We start from the raw sequence: 20894 nt of genomic DNA on the forward strand, positions 1-20894 counted from the left end.
GAGCATGGCTAGAAATTAATTTGAAAATTGTTATAAGCTGCAGTACAACACAACTTGAAACCTCCCAACATCGGTAGTTGATAAAAAGAAGTCATGTTTGATACAGAAAGAACTGATACAGATGAAAGTATAGTGATTTTAAAACATTGCTACACGTTCATCACTTTTACTGCTTATTTATTATTTTCCCCTCTGCTTGCTCTTCATTTCATTACAGAACTGCAGCTGGCTGAGGGGGAAAAGAGGTCAGACTATTGGAATTATATGGAATATATTTTGCTGTGAGGAAAAAGCAAGGTCTAACGCTGACGTTTCAAGAAGAATCCTTTGTCGTAAAGAAATTAAATATTAACTAGTAATAGTCAAGAAAGAAGTGTTTACTTTGTAGCCTGACTCTCATCAATGTTTCCGCCAGCAACTACTGGACTGAATAAGAAATAGTGATTCTGGATAAATTGGAGTGAGCTTGTAGAGGGATGGGAAATTAGCAATAAATAATAAGGAAGGAGGTAGGGAAACTAGTGTTCGCAGGTGGGTAACGACTGAAGTGAGGAGAAACATTAACGAGAGCAGATTTGACAGATGGGTATGGGTTACTTTGATCAAGGAAAGAGTTATTACTTATTTTCTCCGATTTTTGTTTCGTTATTAGCTGATATGTGGGTTGATTGTACAGTTGTTCCTTGCTCCGTGAATGTCTATAGTTTAAACTTTTAGCAGTACAATAAACTGTCCATAACACCTACCACCATAAATAGACGATATCTTGTGAGCTTGCACTGGAAAAGCGCCAATGAGTGGAACAGGCAACGGAAAACTATTGCTAGATCAACAATTTAAAAATCGGTTGGTTACTCAGGAGTTTAAGCTGCCTCTAACATGTACAACAACATAACCGTTACGACCCAACAAGGGAATCTCTACGAGATCGCCCCCTCTGCTAGAAATAACAGCCAAGTCTCCTTCAAATTAGTCCCTGTCGTCTTAAAAATGAACTCATTGAACGATTTATTCCAAGATAAGAAAAAAAAGAAGAAAAGAAAACGGGATGGTCACGGGTGGATCACTTCTGATCACAGGGGTCCCGGAACTAAACAAAAAAGTTTATGTAAACAGTGACCATATGGCTTACTAGTGAAAGTTATACAACTCTAGCCTTATCAGAAATAGTATTGGGTTGATAGAGAAAGTAACTAGTATTACCATTTAGATTTCTGCACGAATTCTTCATATTTCAAAGTATTTTAGCATTGTATATTTATTTTGTCTCTGAAGAAAAGGTTCCATACGTTAGAAAAACTATTTCGTTCGTATTTAACTATCTATTTATTACTTAGTGTTATTTTTTTGTAATTGACGACAAATATTGAAAATGGGCTTCGCATTTGACGAGCGTGTTATGTTAAATGACACAGCAAAGCAGGAGCCAGAAGATGCAAGATGAATAAATAAATAGATAAAGAGAAAGCGAGTGGGAGAGGTGAGAAGTTAGCTGTCGCCCGTCATCATCAGCCTCTGCATCTCGCTATTTGGCATTGCCGGCAGCGAAAAAGAAAAAAAAAAGTTGCTCTTAGTAGAAGAAATCAGACGAGAGAGGCGGGATGTCGAATCAAGTGCGCTTATTTTGTCGGTCTTTACTTGCTTTCTTAACGTTGGCCAGTATTTGGACCGGCACACTTGGTCGTTGCCCCAGGGAATGCCAATGCAATGATAACAAAGTGCTATGCATGTATAAAGGATTAACTAAGGTTGTTCGAGTGCCACTGGAAACTACACTGTTGTAAGTACACTTTTTTCCCCCCATATTCGCAGGGTTGGATAACTGAGATAAGAGAACTCATAGGGGAATCTAAGTTTTTTTGGTGATTTTCTTTATTTTGAAAACTTTTAAAATTGCTTTCGGGAATTAAGTTTCATATTTACGAAGTAAATAGGAAAACGGGAAAAAGAAACTTTGGAAAAAGCTCGGATATGAAATGGAATAAGAAAAATGGATGAGGGTGAGATGTAATTGGCGCTGAGTTTCATTTCTTGGGTAATTAATTAATAAGAACTAGTAATATTTCGTTATACTGCAAATTGTTAAACAGAGGTTAATACATAGGATATTTTATACGTGACGTTGTATCTAATACTGAACTAAACTTAAGCCGGACTTCTGAAACATAATTGTGCAAACACATACGTACATACATACATACATACACACGTGTGTGTACACATCTATCTATCTATCTATCTATCTATCTAGATATAGATATATATACACATACACACACATATTAATATATATAAATATATAATATTTTTATACTCACACATGCATATATAAGTATATATGTAATTGTATATATATATATATATATACACACACACACGTGTAAAATATATGAGGGGTGTCTATTTTTGAGATTCTGTGTATATATGTTATTAGTTTTACACAAATACTCTCCCCACCTCCTATTAAAAGGTTTTTTTATTTATCAAATTCATATATTTGTACATCTATTTATCTTGACTGTTCATATCAGCAATCTCCTTTTTATATCTATTTCACTGTCTTCCTTTCTGCTTTTCTCCTAAATTTCTTTGGAGCGACATTCTGCTGACCTTTTCTAAACACTTGGTAGGAATCCTGTTGCTTTATTTATGTTTCTTTTAATGTATGAATGCATGCGCACGTGTATGTGTGTGTGTGTGAGAGAGAGAGAGAGAGAGAGAGAGAGAGTGTGTGTGTACGTGTGCGCGCGCGTGTGCGTACGTGGAGAGGGGACTTTGAGAAGGGGTACAGAGGAGTAAGTATATCGTTGTTAGGTCCACGAATTTCCTGGATTTCAGAAAATATTTCGTTATGTTGAAGACTAGCATTTACAGAAGGGAAGGAGTCTCGAAAGAAACTTCGTACCCTTTGACAAATTTTCTCTCTTATGCCCTCTGAGAGAGGGAGAGAAAGAGAGAGTGTGTGTACGTGCGCGCACGCGTGTATATATACATATATACAACATACATTAATATTTGTTTTTATGTGGAGTTAGTATCAAAACAACTTGGCATTAAATTGAAGGATTTACACAATATTTTTATTGAGTACATATTAGTTATTTTTCAACAAGAATAGTGATGAAAGTGACTTCGAAATAGGCTTGGTGAGCCTGCTTGGCCTTTATTAGGCCAAGCAGGCTCAAACGTTGAAGTGACATTCAACACTATTCTTGTTAAAGAATTGTGTGTACCGTTGGCGATTTTTTCCCTCTGTCTTCCCTTCTCTGGATCTTTCCTTCTATGTTTCCGACGAAGAGCTCCGCTCGAAACGTTAAACCCTCCTTCTTTCCTTCTTTCCTGAGCGTCCCATAATATTATATTTGTTCCACGTCCTCGCGTTGTTGTGTTTTTTTTTGTGCTTTCTTGTTTGGATTAACTATATATATATATATATATATATAATAAATCTCTGAGCGAGGTATATTCGTGAAGTATATTTGCCATCTAGTTGTGGCTAACCCTTATGAGTTGATGCTACTGTAGCTTGTAGCCCCAGAAAGACATTTCCTCCAGCTGCCTATTGACACACTATCTGTGCCCTATCAGTATTTGCAAAGGGAAGTCATCGTCCCCATTTCTAGCCTGACGTGATACACACGGACCCAGGAGTGGCTGTGTGGTAAGTAGCTTGCTTATCAACCACATGGTTTCGAGTTCAGTCTCACTGCGTGGCACCTGGGTAAAGTTTCTTCTACTATAGCCTGAGGCCGACCAAAGCCTTGTGAGTGGATTTGGTAGACGGAAACTGAAAGAAGCCTGTCGTATATATATAAATATGTATGTGTGTGTATGTGTTTGTCACCCCAACATTGCTTGACAACTGATGCTGGTGTGTTAACGTCCCCGTAACTCGGCAGTTCAGCAAAATAGACCAATAGAATAAGTGCTAGGCTTACAAAGAATAAGTCCTGGGGGTCGATTTGCTTGACTAAAGGCAGTGCTCTAGCATAGCCGCAGTCAAATGACTGAAACAAGTAAAAGAGTAAAACAATATATATATATGTAGTTAATTGAGATTCAGTTAAAAATTTTATAGAATCCTGTGCAGAGAAATGGTGAGAGGATGAGCATATTTGTATAATCTTCTGAGGAAGCATATTCCACACCTTGTAAGCATCTATGTACTACAGGTGTGAAAATGTGTCGAAACAACCGTAGTGATATTGGTATCATTCTCTCTTTCTCTCTCTCTATCTCTATCTATCTATCTATCTATATATATATATATATCATCATCATCATCATCGTTTAACGTCCGTTTTCCGCACTAGCACGGGTTGGACGGTTCGACCGGGGTCTGGGAAGCCAGGGCTGCACCAGGCTTCAGTCTGATCTGGCAGTGTTTCTACAGCTGGATGCCCTTCCTAATGCCAATATATATATATATTATGGCTGCCCCCTTGTTATCAAGTATGGCCATTGCACGAAGCTTAACTGTTACTGGTGCTGTGATCTACAATGTCTTGTACAAAATTGGCAACTAAAACCTTTACTGGTAATAGCCGGCTGTAGTTGTAACTGGGCTTCATGTACCTTTGCATGTCGTTTAAGTCCTCCTGCCAAATTACACTCTCTTCCACATCCCCGACAGATATGATTAGTATGGTGTGTTACACCACCACCAGTTAATATATATATACACATAGATGTGTGTATGATGATATGTATGTGTACAAGTGTGTCTTCAATAGGAAACTTAGAATTTGACTTTTGATGGGAAAATTCCGGATTTTTGCACAACTTCTGGAATTTTATTTAAAGGAAATGACACCTACATTTTTGAGAGCTATTTTCCTACTCCTCTTCAGCTTAACTAGTAAAAATTCAGTTTCAGACTGGAAAGGAAATTAAATCAGATTCAAATATTCTGGTAGAATATATTATATCACATTACACTTTCAGATGTAGTTTTGAATTTTGTATCAGGCCCAAAGTAGATGTGTGTTCAATTTTTAAAATTAAACTATTTATTTGATTTAACTGGCAGTATTTAATGCTTGACTTGGAGAAAAGAAAGTAACAATATATATATATATATATTTATATATATGAGTGTGTATGTATGTATACTCTTTCTCTTTTACTCTTTTACTTGTTTTAGTCATTTGACTGCGGCCATGCTGGAGCACCGCCTGTAGTCGAGCAAATCGACCCCGGGACTTATTCTTTGTAAGCCCAGTACTTATTCTATCGGTCTCTTTTGCCGAACCGCTAAGTGACAGGGATGTAAACACACCAGCATCGGTTGTCAAGCAATGCTAGGGGGACAAACACACAAACATATACGCACACACATATATATATATATATATATATATATACATATATACGACAGGCTTCTTTCAGTTTCCATCTACCAAATCCACTCACAAGGCATTGGTCGGCCCGGGGCTATAGCAGAAGACACTTGCCCAAGATGCCACGCAGTGGGACTGAACCCGGAACCATGTGATTGTTAGCAAGCTACTTACCGCACGGCCAGCATATAATTCATATCCAGTTAAATGAAGAAAAGAAAATGGAGAGTTGAAAGTTAATAATTATTCATTATTAAGAAATTGGTAATCTTTACTCTTACAGTTGTTTCCATTCATACTCAACAATTAAATTACAAATCTGTGCATTAAATTTGCTTTAATATGCTATGAGTATAATTTTATCAGAGAAAAAAGATCTACCTTAATATGTTACATGCCAACCTATCAGTTTGCTAGTATGAACTGATAGGTCAGCGTGTAACATCTTTGGGTATATCTTTTTTTTCTCTGATGAAACTATGCTCATAGCATATTAAAGCAAATTTAATGCGCAAATTTGTAATTTAATTATTGAGTATTTATGGAAACAGCTGTAAGAGTAAAGATTACCAATGACTATTGAAAAGGGTGCAAGATGCAATGAAAATTTTAGGGAAAATAAATAAGTAAATGCGTGAAAACTTTACCGGTGAGTGTGTTAAATAATAAGACAGTAAAAGAGAATGACTCTCCCCAGGCACCACAAAATATTAACTTTCAACTCCTAATTTTCTTTTCTTCATTTAACTGGATATGAACTATATGCCTGATATACACCAATTGTTTTCAGGGAATTTCATTCCACAATAATACTAGGTATCAAACCAGTATTTCCTTGGATGTAACCAACCTATTCTCTAAATAAATTTTTCTCTCTCTCTCTCTATGTATATATATATAATATGCACACATACATTTTTACTTTTTTTTCCCCAAATTAAGCATTTAATATTGTCACACACACACAGAAGGATCTTTCTTTTTAGATACATAAAGTTCAAGTATCCAAACATTTATTACCAAAGCTTTTCACAAGATAGAGTGCGGAGTATCAACAGGGCTTCTGGAATCTATTGTTAGTGGAATCCTTCAGTTTGCTGGCATGGGCAACCTTAATTTCTGCACCTTGTAAACTATTAATTTTTAAAATGTTTACAAGGAAAAAATAAAGTGAAAATATGAAAATAAAAGTGTTAGAAACAAAGTTTCTAATCCTTTCATTAATATAAACCAAATATGGGTGAAACTGGACATGTGTTATTGATAATTGTTGGTAACAAAAATTGTGTGAAGAATTTAGGGTGGAATTGATCTCCTGTAGATGTAATAAATTTTCTTTTCATAGAATATGATGAAAAATATTGATGATGTCGAAAAACTTACCTTATCCTAACTAAAATAGTTTCTATGACAAAAGTGATTCAATTTTAATATCATTGTATTTGAAAGATTTCTAAACAAGACATGGTTCTTTTAGTATGTGGAGTCACTGGGCGACCCATCTGAGTTGCTGGTACCTTCAGCTGGCCCTGAATACCACCATCTTAAATGTATTCTATGTCTGTTCCTGATTGAATTCATGCAACTTTTTTACTAATCATCCTTGATTATATGTAACTAGGTATCTGCATTTTTAGTTGGTGGTCAATGCCTTTAAGTCATTACTTCAAAGTCATAACTCCTTTAGCCACACTTTTCATTCTGTTGATCCAAAAGATCAAACATTGTGCACAAACAGCATAGAATGGATTTAAGAGTTACATGAAATCTTAATATCAGTGTTCTCAACCTATCACCAGGAGTCCAGCTGATGTTGTGTTCATTAAAAGCAATGAATTTATAGCTTTCATCTATTTGTTTTTACATTTTCTTACAGATTTTTGAATATTTCAATTTGCCAATGCCTACAACAAAAGATTCCTGCAATCATATGTCCACAGCTGTCTTCTCTCAGACTGATTTTCCTTCCTGGCATGCCAGTTTCAGAGAATTGCTTTTATTGACATTATCACCCTTTCACATTCAGGGTTGATTGCAATAGCTACTAGGTGTTTGTTTACTTTCTCTCAAAGCATAAACAATTTCAATAAATATAGAATATACATATTATATGTTATTTAATACACTTTTAATGCCATTGGCCATTCTGAGTAATTTCTTTTTGCTCCTTTTTTTTAAAAATTATGCAGTTCACCCATGGCTATAATTTTTTTTTTGTATATTTCTTTTTTGTATATTTCTTTTTGTATATTTCTAAGTCTTGTGTTTGCTGGAGTCAAAACAGAATAACTGCCAAAATGGGATGAATACACGTTAGTTGTTTGGGAACTAGCCATTTAACATGGGCACTCAGATACTAAGCCTGTTAGATGACAGCATTGTGTATATTTGGGAGAGAGACTAATCATACAGTACACAAGTCCTTGGTTTCAATGGCTGTTGTATGTGACTGTGACTTTGAACTGGTTGATCAGCCTCCCTATACCCATGATTTGACCCCATCTGACTATCATCTGTTTCTCAACATGAAGAAAACACTTGGCTGGGAACCAGTACTGCATTGATGATGGCATCACATCAGCTGCCGATGACTTTTTTGGACCAACTGGATAAAAGTTTCTTCACTAATGGGATCCAAGCACTGCAACACTGATGGAAGAAGTGTGTCGACCACACGGGGGACTATGTTGAAAAATAAACCTGATTTGGTCACATTCCATGAGAGTATTTGGATCAGCATATGAACTTTTCAGCTGACCCTTGTATGTATAGATGGATGGATGGATGGATGAGCCATTGAGGAAGACCTTTTCATGATAGTTAGATCTCATGCAAACAGCAGCCAAATTGCCCTCAATTCACACTCTAACCTCTTCAAATAGAGTATATTGAATACTGCAGTCCTGGTTCCCTGCATACAGGAGAAGACACAATAGCCATGACTAGAATACTTTTAATCATAATTCTACTTTATTACTTTTAACATGGAGCAACATAGCATATAATTGTATTGAGGAAAATGAAGTATAGGTTAAGCATCACACCTACACACACACATGCATGCACATTTGTATTAAAAGATTTGTTATCTAAAGTGTAACAGGTTGGCAGAATTTTCTGAAAAATGCTTTCTTATTTTTTCATGAAATTTTGTAGTGATACACTTTTGAAGGCATAAGATTCAGAAAAGAAAATAAATATTTTATAAAATTTCAGAGAGTTTTACTCTCACCTTCTACTTATTTCTCACAAATTTTCTTAATTTCTGCAGTTATTCACATTTTTTCCAGATTTCTATGATTGAAACATCAACATTATGTACTCTTCACTCTTGAAAATGTATTTCTGCAAAATATCATTTAAAGAATTTGTATTTTAGAGAGAGTTTTGAGGAAACAAGATCTGGAAGGTGGATAATAATCTCAAACTCCTGAGTTTTTTTTTTTTGCAAAAAAAAAAAACCCAAAAATCATTCCCCAAAAACCAAACTCTGCAAAATCGCATTTAAAATAGGGGTGTTTTTTCAGAAGATTGTTAGGAAACAAAGTTGGAGAAACACCAAACTGTAGTTGTACCAAAGTGTTGTAAATGTAAAAGGCAACATCATATTTACAAATTATTATATTGCGTGAGAATGAATGAGTCTGATGTGTGTTTGGCTCTTTCTCACTTCAGATACCTTATGCTAGTCCAGCATCTGCATAATATCCACACTACTTTCTTTTCCTAACTTCTTTTTGCTCTGTTTCCTCCTTAAATCAAATGATGTGTATGTGTGTGTGTGTGTGTGTGTGTGAGAGAGAGAGAGAGAGAGAGAGAGAGAGAAAGTGAGAGAGAGAGAGAGAGAAATATTTTGGTTGGTGAACCAAGCATGCAGTGAACCCACTGAGTATTGATCCTCTAGTTAGGGAAATCTCCAAATTCAAGTCCCCTATGTCTTGTGTGGTACATGATTGACATTCCTCCAACTAAGGGTCAGATAGTGTAGTTGTGGTGGTTAAGGTATCCTTCACATTTGTGCTAATTAAATACTGCCACTTCTGCAGTTTCAGTCAGGAGCAGTTGTGGTTCTGTGCTACCATCCCAGGTGACTATGTTCCTTGTTAAAGTACTGCGTAGTCAGTCATGGTCTTCATTGATTACTGGTGGTTGAAAATCTTTAATGCTTCAGATGGCAGAACTTTCATGGTTGTACTCAGGATGTTACTAACTATAATTGCTCTTTCTTAGCATTAGATCTTAAATGACTTTTGAGTCCTGAAAGGCATTTGAATAGCTGATCACATATACTGCAGTAATGTCTCATTCCAGCATTGGCTCTATTTTCTGCTTATCTGTTATGAATGTTCAAGTGCTACTTAAATCTTCCATGTAACTTACAGGGTTTTTTTTTGTGTATGTAAAGTTGCTTTTGAGTGCAGTTGGTAACATGTAACCCAGTATAACGTGTCACATTGGTTGCGATATCAACAACTAAACTGACAGCTCCAAGCTTGCTTTGTGAAGGGGGTGATATTTGGACACCCTGTAGGAGGAAAAACAAAGCCCATCAAAGGGCAGAGGAATTCGTGAGAGTCAACAGCTACCCAAATGTGTGTGTATGTGAGTATTTACAGAAAGTGTAATGACAGTTTCTTCTGAGAGGCCCTTATGTAAGAGATGCCTAGGAACACTATCCCCATGATGTTCTCAGGAATAGTGGGTGGAGCAAATGGATGGATAAGATCTTCATTAGGAATAAATAATGTGTAACAATTGAATTAATGCTTAAGTTTATAATTTATACGATAACTCTTTAGTTACTTTATCTTTAACAGAAATGTCAATTACAACGTCGTTTATAATTATGGGTGCAAGTAAAAAAAGGTTTTCATTTCTAGGTTTATAGATATTAGAATTGTATTTCAGAGAAAACTTTTGGGACTTTGTTTTGGGAAATTTGGGAAAAATTCAGGAATTGGGAAGATAATAGTGATATCTTCTGAGAGAAAAAGAGATATTAAAGGTAGTTTAAGAGATTTTAGAGGGAAAAGATCAAATTACACAGGGTGGTTTAACCCTTTAGTGTTCACATTATTCAGCCAAAATTAATCCTTTTTTATCCACATTGTTTTGAACTAATCATGCATTATCTTGTAGCTATGAGATTTTGATGAGGTAGCCGTTAATTTTTAAAACGATATTGTAGGGTTGGTGTGAGAGACCAGATCTGGCCAGTTTGAACATAAAACAGGCAGAATATTTTTGGCTGGATGTGGCTGGTTTAAATGCTAAAGGGTTAAATGTGAGCTGTAGATCTTTGCTATCCAATCCTCTGAATCATTGACATAATGATTTTAATTAACTTAATTTTTAAGTATTATCTTATCAAGGACACTGTTGATCCTGTTTGAGGTAAGGGGTCTGATACAGGGTACAAAAATAAATGACTGTGGTTTGAAATATATTGTTGACAACTCAATTATAAAACATAAATGTCAAGAACTTTTAGAATATAATTTTTATATTGATATAAGTGTACCCAGAGCCTAAAGAGGGCAACTTTCTTTGATGGCTAACATCATTTGTTTTATTATTATATATTTTTTTAAATGTCATAGTCCATGAAGGTATCAACGATATGAACCCTAGACAAAGGAGAAGCTATCAAGAAACAAAATCGTGCCAAACAAAAATAAGTTTTGAAAATCTTAATTTATTTTAACAATTTAGTATCCTTCAGATGCAACAATTACCAAAAAAGTATCAAGAAAATATTAGTTGTCACTTAAACTAAGTTTTTACCTTATATCAAAGTCTTTTCTAGGCTTGAAATTTCTGGGGGAGGGACTGGTCAATTACATCTACCCCAGTGTTTCACTGGTACTTAACTTATCAATCTCAAAAGGATGAAAGGCAGAATCAACTTTCAACGTAAAGATGGTTGAAATACCAGTAAGCATTTTGTTTGGCATGCTAATGACTCTGCTAGCTCCTCACCTTTACTTTATGCCAAACTAAAATGATTATTTATTCCATCATAATTATCAATAGCTAGACATAACTAAAAAACAAATTATCAAAAAGATATGAAAATATATCAAAATTTGATAAATTAATGGAATTAGTCATTAGGAATTTATCATTGCCAAAATTGTTATGTTAAAATTTTTTTTTTAAATGTATTTATAAAAGATTATTTACATTTGAATATCGTCAACACAAAAAACAAAGTTTTTCTTTTAAGTATTTAAAATTTTCAAAAAATTGTTTTTGGTTTTGATAACTTATTATTTAAAAAGAAAATTTAATAAAACTGTTTACTGTTATTCTACTGTGCTTGCTTATCACTCATCTCCTGGTCATCCTGTCTAGATATGACTTAGACAGTCACAGACTGGATAAGAGTGACATAAAATGCCATCACAATTTTCTACATGAGAATATCCAAGATGGTGGTGCTGGGCACATCTTGGGCCTATAAGGAGACTCACAGTGAGCTCTGTTTCTTGGGAATGGAAATATGATCAAACCCATTTTGACTCAACTGGTTGGCTTGACTTGTGTCTTCTGACTGGTGTCATTTAATTAATCTACTGCTGTTTTATTTGCATTTTCTTTCTTCATCTTAAATTCTTCATTGGTATTTTATAAAGCATAATTTTTGTCAATTAATAAAATTTATTTTTTACTATAGTTTAAACTGTTTTAGTTTCTTAGTTAAAAGTCATAAGTTGGAAATTTCTGGGTATAAACAGCCCAAGAATGTTGGATTTCCAAAGCTTCATGGGTATAATTTCATCAAATTTTCATATTTACTGGAGTGGGGTAAGTAGGCTCCTCCCTTAAACCACTACACCCTTTATTTCTCATTATTTCTCTTTGCCTAAGGCAGCAAAGCTGGAAGAATTGTTAGCATCCAGGGAAAAACGCTTAACGGCATTTTGTCTGTCTTTAAATTCGGAGTTCAAATCCTGTTGAGGCCAACATTGTCTTTCATCTTTTCAGGGTCAATAAAATTAGTACATTCTTTTGTGGTAAGAATGTACCCTATTATGATATGATTTTTATTTATTCTCATTTTCTCAATGATTCTTATTTTTTCTCTCCAAATGCATTTATGCATACATATTGTACTGTATGTATAGAAAATATTTTTATGCATAATTCTTATCATTTTTGTTTTTCAAATATCCAAGGAATGCATTATCATATTGTAATTTGAAAATCAATGGGAAAATTAATTTTGCATTATAGTTTTTTATTACTTATGTACATCTATTTGTCTGCTTATATAACATAAGCTAAATATATATATATAATATAATATAATATAATGTATATATTTTGTATTTCAAAGGGCCAGCCTTGTCACACTCTGTGTCACACTGAATCTCACCGAGAACTACATTAAGGGTACACATGTCTGTGGAGTGCTCAGCCACTTGCACGTTAATAAATGAGCTGTGACGTCACTGGTGCCAAGTTGTATTGGCCTTTGCCTTTCCCTTGGATAACATTGGTGGCATGGAGAGGGGAGGCCAGTATGCATGGGCAACTGCTGGTCTTCCATAAACAACCTTCCCCAGACTTGTGCCTCTGAGGGTAACTTTCTAGGTGCAATCCCATGGTCATTCATGACTGAAAGGGGTCACAACAACAATGTATATATTTGTGTGTGTGTGTGTGTGTGTGTATACACACACACATACACTCTACATATATATATTATGTATAATTTTCATGCACATATATATTTAAATAAATACATATATACATTTAAATATATGTATGTATATTTATATGCAGGGTGTCTGGACTAAATTTGACAGCTGGTATAAAAGAAAAGAAAACAATATTCTATCCAAAAATACAAGTATTTTAAAAAGTCAAAAAATATCAACTAGGTTATAGCTGAAAAAAAAAAAACAGTTTACTAACAGTAGCCACCCTTAGCTTCCACTATGGCCTCAAGATGGCTTTAGAACCTGGTGCATACATTCTTTACTGTGTCCCCAGGAAGATCTTTGAACTTCTAATGGTCATCATCTTGGTCACCAGCTCAGAGTAGTTGGTATCTGTTTCATCCACAATTCATTCATAATAATCCATAGAATTAAAATGTAGGCCAGAAATTGGAGTTGGTGAAGTCATAGTAATTCTCCAACAAACACTTTTGACTCTTTCTGGAGGTATCAAAAGGCTGTGAATCCTGCTGCCACACATATGGCCTTCAAGAAAGAATCCTCTCTATTCAGGGATTGACCAGTCTCTAGCAGCTTCACTTAGCCAACTGAAATGAGACCAAGATCCTGTTCAAAGATGCCCACAACTTCAGAGTCCCTGCTGTAGCTGTCCATGTCATGTCTTAAAGCCTTTAAAGTGTTTACAGAGCAGTAGTCATAATGTCAGCATTTTTGATATCTGGCATGATATCTGGTTTTTCATGTCAGCTAACTTTTTCTCAATTACAATTATCCTCTCCAATACCACAAACTGTTTACAAATACATCAAGTTGTTCTCATAAAAAGGAGACAAAATTCATCATCGTTTAACGTCCATTTTCCATGCTGGTATGGGTTAGATGGTTTGACTGTACCATGTTCCAGTTTGATCTTGGCTTGTTTTCTATGACTGGATGCCCTTCCTAAAACCCACTATTCCACAGAATGTTCTGGGTACCATTCAGGTGTCACCAGCATGGGTACTCGGTACATGGTATCAGCACAGGTGCCTTTTACGTGTCACCATCATGAATACACATATTTATTCATAAATACACACACACACAAACACACACACACACAACACACACACAGATGTATGTATATATATGTGTGTGTGTGTGTAAAAAAAGGTCGTTTCCATGTTTTTGTTTTTATGTTTTCGTTTCTCATTGTGTTCAAGGTTTTTTTTATGTCCTGTACCCATATATGCATGTATATACACATATAGATGTAGGTATGTACATATATGTATGTATATATGCATATATTTATATATTATTTATATTATATATATATATATATATATGAAAAAATAAGTCAAAATAGAAAATAATTTTATAGTGAACATTTCAGTACCGGTTTCGGTCATTTTGAGACCTTTTCAACTGTAACGATTAAATAATTAAATTTAGAAAAATTAGAAGAAAAGTTTTTTTAAAGGAATATTTCTATAGTGGTGTTCAGATATAAGTGGCATTCTGCCTTTCTCTGACTCCCTTGTTTGCACTTGTGTGTTCGAGGTCGTTATACCCTTATACATGAACACACATATACACATATCTTATATTTACATCTATGCTCAATATTTACACACTATTATTTATCACTTTATATGTACTTTGAGATCCTGTCCCAAATAAGAATTATATATATATTTGTGTGTGTGTGTGTGTGTGTGTGTGTGTGTGTGAGTGTGTACATATATAAAGAGAGTGAGAGAGAAAGAGAGATTTATACACATACACACATTAATTTCCTTCTTCTAGTGTTACTCACACACTTGTTTTCCTTACAGCTGATATTTCCTGCTGCTGCTCTCTCATAACAATCATTGAGAACATGATATATGGTTTCTCTTTCTTTACTTCGTGCTGTATCAGCAGTCTCTGAAGAACCTTTCAGAGCCTTGCTTAGACTCCTTTAGTATATATGTAACAGTATTGTGTATCAGAAATGTTTGACCTTAAAATGAGAGTATTGAAACTAGAACTTAAAGTCACTCAATTGGTTATTTCATAATTTACATTAATATTCCATTTTTATTGACGTTAAATAATATATACATACATAGATTTATATATATATATATATGTATGTATATGTACATATGTGTATAGGTATACATATCTATATGTGTGTGTATGTGTGAAGGCATGTGGCTTAGTGGTTAGGGCATTCGGCTCATGATCGTAATGTTGTGAGTTCAATTCCCAGCGACGCATTGTGTCCTTAAGTAAGACACTTTATTTCACATTGCTCCAGTCCACTCAGCTGGCAAAAATGAGTGGTACCTGTATACTCTGTGTCACTCTGAATCTCCCTGAGAACTACATTAAGGGTACACGTGTCTGTGGAGTGCTCAGCCACTTGCATGTTAATTTCATGAGCAAGCTGTTCTGTTGATTGTATCAGCTGGGACCTTTGTTGTTGTAACTGATGGAGTGCTCCTATATATATATATATACATATATATATATATATATACATACATACATACATACATACATAGAAGAAATAATTGAGATTCAGTAGAATTAGGTACTTTAGTTGAAGCACCAAGTCAGTGCGGTATTATCCGTACAACTCAAAGTAAGGTGAAGAAAATCAAAATAAGCAACAGGATATCAAGATGTTTCAAGATGTTTCGACTGTTTCAAGTGCTTTCATTTTTTCTATTTTCTCATTTTTTTTGTTTAATTAAATGGAGCCGCCTGAAACAGTCGTACTGCATCATCTCTTGATGGTGTGTGTATATGCACACATATACACGCACCACCCTACCATATATAGAACACATACAGACCCTTTTACACACACCACAATAAACTCTGGGACCAATCAAAAATGGCCCACACACACGAACACCAACACATATATATACACACACACATAGAGATGTGCACAGAGACACACACACTCACACCATTCTGACCTCTGAGACCAGTCCCAAAAACCACCGAACCATGACAGACTAAATCCTTTTAATTCCACATTGCTCTCCCCCCCACCAACCAACCTCCCATACTTTCCCTTTAAATAGCAAACAATCCTTAGCTACACACAAAATCAAAAATGTTAGGAAGACAGGTTGGTTCCTCTCAAATTCTTTGTAAACTCTGGAATATATCTCCTGTGTATATATATACTACCAAACAAACATGATTTTTATTGAACTAATATGCTTTCTGTGTATGTATATAGATACTACCAAACAAACATGATTTTTATTGAACTTCTAATACTTTTTGTTGAATATTGTCTTAAATACTTTCTTGTAAACTGTTTTTAACATTTTCTTATTATTATCAAACAATGTATATAAGTATTTTAATATTTTTGTGACAACCAGTACTTAACACAACAAACCTTTATACAAAGCTTTACATTTTACTTTTGACAATCTTTTTCTAAAAAAGTGAAACTGGCCAAATGAATAAACATCTTTAAAATTGCATTTTCAAACTGTCTTTCATATATATTTCCACACGTGCAGTACCTTACAACTTCACTTTGTTATATAAATGTATACACAAACAAACTATATTTATATATGTATATGCATATATATATATACACACATACATATTTATATATGTGTATATATATATATATATATTATATTATATATATATATATATATATATATATATATATATATGTAGAGAGAGAGAGAAGAGAGAGAGAGAGAGAGAGAGAGAAGGGGGAGAGAGAGGGAATGTGAGAGAGAGGTAATGTTTATCCCTACTTAAATGTGGATGTTCTGTTAGAGAAAATTTTACTGCAGTAGACACTATGAAAGAAACTCTCATGTCTTTTGGTGCAAAATGCACTCTTGCTTATAATTCTAGCAGGGAGGTAAATCCCTGCCCCCTCCAATGCCGAGACCATCAGATCTTCCTGCTAGCGATATAAACAAGAGTGCATTTTTCACCAAAAGCCAATATGAGAGTTTCTCCCATGGTATCTAACACAGTATAGTTTGTTCTGACAGAACATCCATGTTTAAGTGGGAATAAATATTACTTCTCTGTATTAATACTGTCTCTGTCACTAATATATGAATGTACGAGGGGTGTTCATTAAAAGATTTCCCCTGGCCCATCTTCAGTTATTGTAGGGAATGGAACTTGTACAGGTATAATTATACATGTCTCTACATGTCACATTGTAAATTGTAGCTTTCCTCTAGTATTCGTTTATCTTTTATGGTTGCTGAAGTGGACTATGGTGTTATAATGGAGCAGTTGAATGCAGATCAATGATCAGGTTCTTATACTTGAAAGGTTGTACACCAAAAGAGAGTTTCAATGAGATGAATGAATTTTATGGTTATGATGCACCATCATATGACGTAATCAAGGATTGGCATTGCCACTCCATATGTGGTTGGACATTGGTGGAAACTGCTCCTTTTCCTGGGTAACCCCATTTCGCCATTGATAATGACACCATCCATAAAGTGGAAGCTGCCATTTCGAAGGATCACCACATAACTATTCGGCAACTGGCCCAAGAAGTGAAGATAAGTGTAGGGGCCATGGAAAAAAATTTTTCCAATCATTTGCACTTGTGAAAATTGTTTGCACGATGGATTCTCAGAAGCAGGAACAAGTCAATTGCTCTCAGGCTCTTTTGGCAATGTGCCAAGAAAACAAAGAGAAATTTTTCAGCAGACATCACTATGATCCTGAGTCTAAAGTCCAATTGAAGCAATGAAAGCATGATAATTCACCACCTCCAATGAAGGCTCGTGTCCAACCTTCAGCAGGCAAGGTGAAGCTCACGGTCATTTGGAACCAGCATGGAGTAGTGATGATGGATTTTCTGGCAAAGGGCATCATAATTGTTGGGGCATGTTATGCTTCTCTGTTGCAGAAATTGTGGGATGTCATCAATGCAGGGAGGTGTGGCATGCTGACCAATGGAGTTCGCTTCCTCCAAGACAACGTCCCAGTTCACAATATGCATGTTGCCCAGATGAAAGTACACTCCTGCAGCTATGAAATCCTTCCTCATCCTCCTTATTCTTTTGACCTCACACCATCTGACTTCCACCTCTTTCAAATCATAAAGTCTTTTTTGAAGTGGAAGCACTTTTCAGATGATGAATTTATTTCTGAGAAAAGTCTTGGCTCCAAACGCAAGCTACTGACTTCTACAGACGAGGTCTTCACAGCTACATAAAGCGATGGGAGAAGTGTGTCACCATTGATGGTGGCTATGTAGAGATGGACTAATAATTATGCCAAGTTTCATTTATCCCAAACCTTAGTAAGTCAGTCAGGGGAAATCTTTAATGAACATATGTATATATCCTTATACGTATATATGTATATATATATATATATATATATATATATGTGTGTGTGTGTATGTATATATTCTTACTTAAATGCGGATGTTCTGTTCAAACAAACTGAATTGCAGCAGATACCTTAAAAGAAACTCTCATCTGCAGTGGTTGGTGTTAGGTAGGGCATCCAGCTGTAAAAACCCTGCCAAAACAGATTCAGTAGCCTGGGATAATTTTCTACTTGGCCAGCTTCTGTCAACCATTCTACCCATACATGGAGGATGGACATTAAATGATGATGATAATGATATGTATATATATATCATCAGCAGCATCATTCAACACCTGTCTTCCATGTTGATATGGGTTGGCCCTTCATTCAGTTATGCCCCTAGTCTCAGAAATATATTAGTAAGTACTCCAAAGCAGCAGACAGAGGCAGTATGCCCATATTCCAGTTTAAGTTTTAGTCTTTAGGTTCATTATAAATAGTGATATATTTAGAAACTTTGCAAATATGAGAAAGCTGAAAGAAATTTTCAAGTGTCATTTCAAAACTCAAGGCTATATAATCCATAAGGATTATACATACAGCTTTTGTTTGATAATGCCTTGTTGATGAAATTTGGATGATTACAACTGTATGGAAGCTTGTTTTATATGAGATTTTACTCTTCTCTGCTTTAAAGCCTTGCTGTCATATTATAAATCTATACACACACACACACACACATATATTATCTTTTATCTTTTACTTGCTTCAGTCATTAGATAGTGGCCATGCTGGGGCACCACCTTGAAGAATTTTTAGTCAAATGAATTGATTCCAATTCTTTTTTTAAAGCCTGATACTTATTCTATTGATCACTTTTGCTGAACTGCTACATTATGGGCATGTAAATACACCAACACTGGTTGTCAAGCAGTGATGGGAGACAAACACAAACACAGACACAATGAAACACACACATACGACAGGCTTCTTTCAGTTTTCATCTACCAAATCCACTCACAAGGCTTTGGTAATCCTGAGGCTATAGTAGAAGACATTTGTCTAAGGTGCCATGCAGTGGGACTGAACCTGGAACTGTATGATTGGGAAGCAAGCTTCTTACCACACAACTACATTAACATCAGGTACACTGACATCAGGAAGAGCATTTAGTTATAGAATATAGCCACAACAAGCCTCATCCAACTTATGCCAGCAGGGAATAAAGTAAACTAAAAAAATGATAATGAATCACTCATACTGAGGATAATCGTGACTGTGATGAACATAATGGAAATGATGGCAATAGATTAAGCCAAAATCTAGATATCAACAAAGGAGCCCCTACATCAGAATGTTTTCATTAACACTTTTATGATTCCAAAGACCAAAGTATAGTCCAATATGTCCTCATATGCATTCATTAACTCTTTAGCATTCACATTATTCTGTGTAAAGTAATACTAATTTATTCATATTGTTTTGAATTAATCATGCATTATCTTGTAGCTTTGAGGTATTGATGAGGTAACTGTTAATTTTTAGAATAACATTATAGGGTTTGTGTGAGAGGCCAGATCTGGCCACTTTGTATATAAAATGAATGGGATATTATGGCTGGTTTTAATACAAAAGGGTTAAACTGACAGAACCATCATCAGTCAAATGAGGTGTCAGTATAACTTGGTTTTATTTTACATATGAATAACAAACTAAAATTGGCTTTTATAGGTGCCCATATTTACAAGTGAACATACCTTCCCATCAGTGGCCCATCAAGAATGGGACATCTTACTGGAGAAAGTCCTGCACAAGCAGTGGGCTGAAACATTCTTCATTGATCCTGAAAGGATGAAAAGCAAGTTGACCCCACTGGGATTTGAACTCAGAGAACAGAGAGCTAGAACATTTATTGTAACACATTTTTATTTTATGCTCTAACAACCCTGGCAATGGACTGCCTTAACCAAGAACAAAACATGAAAGATCATAAAAATTTTGTCATATTTATTTATAGATGCCAGAGATTGAGTTTCATACCCCCAACATTTGGTTCCAGTGTTTGTAATGGGTATGGACACCCTCTAAATGGAAACCCTACTGTGTATATTTGCTTGATTTAGCAGCAAAATCTCTGTCAAATCACATCCTTTATGTTTTCAAGAAGGATAGATTGAGTGGTTTAAATACTAAAGGGTTAATACAATTCCCAATAATATTTAATTATAAAAATACAATAGGATTTTTTAAACACGAAATGGTTATAAGGATCCACCCAAGAAAAACAGGAATCAAAGTGGTCCATAAGCAAAAAAAATGGTTGAGCACTACTACTCTAGACTATATCTGATGTGGCATAATGTCAAGTAAGCTGTTGCAAAGCATAGCCATTGCTTTTTGAAAAGTCTTTACTGGATTTTGGTTAGTGTACTTTTCTCCTTCTCATATATATATATATATATATATATATATAATAACATAAATAATATATAAACATATGAATATATACATACATATATGTACATACCTACATCTATATGTATATATACATGTATATATGGAT

The 20894-nt window shown here is 34.9% G+C and overlaps 1 protein-coding gene across 1 annotated transcript in view; it reads left to right on the forward strand.

Annotated features, from left to right (window-relative positions):
• The first annotated feature begins 1432 nt into the window (after positions 1–1432).
• Positions 1433–20894, forward strand: part of LOC115210405 (peroxidasin) — a 144217-nt gene continuing 124755 nt past the window's right edge. The window contains exon 1 of the mRNA XM_029779001.2: positions 1433–1780. Within this exon, the coding sequence (XP_029634861.1) occupies positions 1602–1780 (179 nt within the window). The 5' untranslated portion in view covers positions 1433–1601. The remainder of the gene's footprint in view (positions 1781–20894) is intronic.

This window comes from Octopus sinensis, linkage group LG4 (assembly GCF_006345805.1).
Source record: "Octopus sinensis linkage group LG4, ASM634580v1, whole genome shotgun sequence".
Classification (NCBI taxonomy): Eukaryota; Metazoa; Mollusca; class Cephalopoda; order Octopoda; family Octopodidae; genus Octopus; species Octopus sinensis.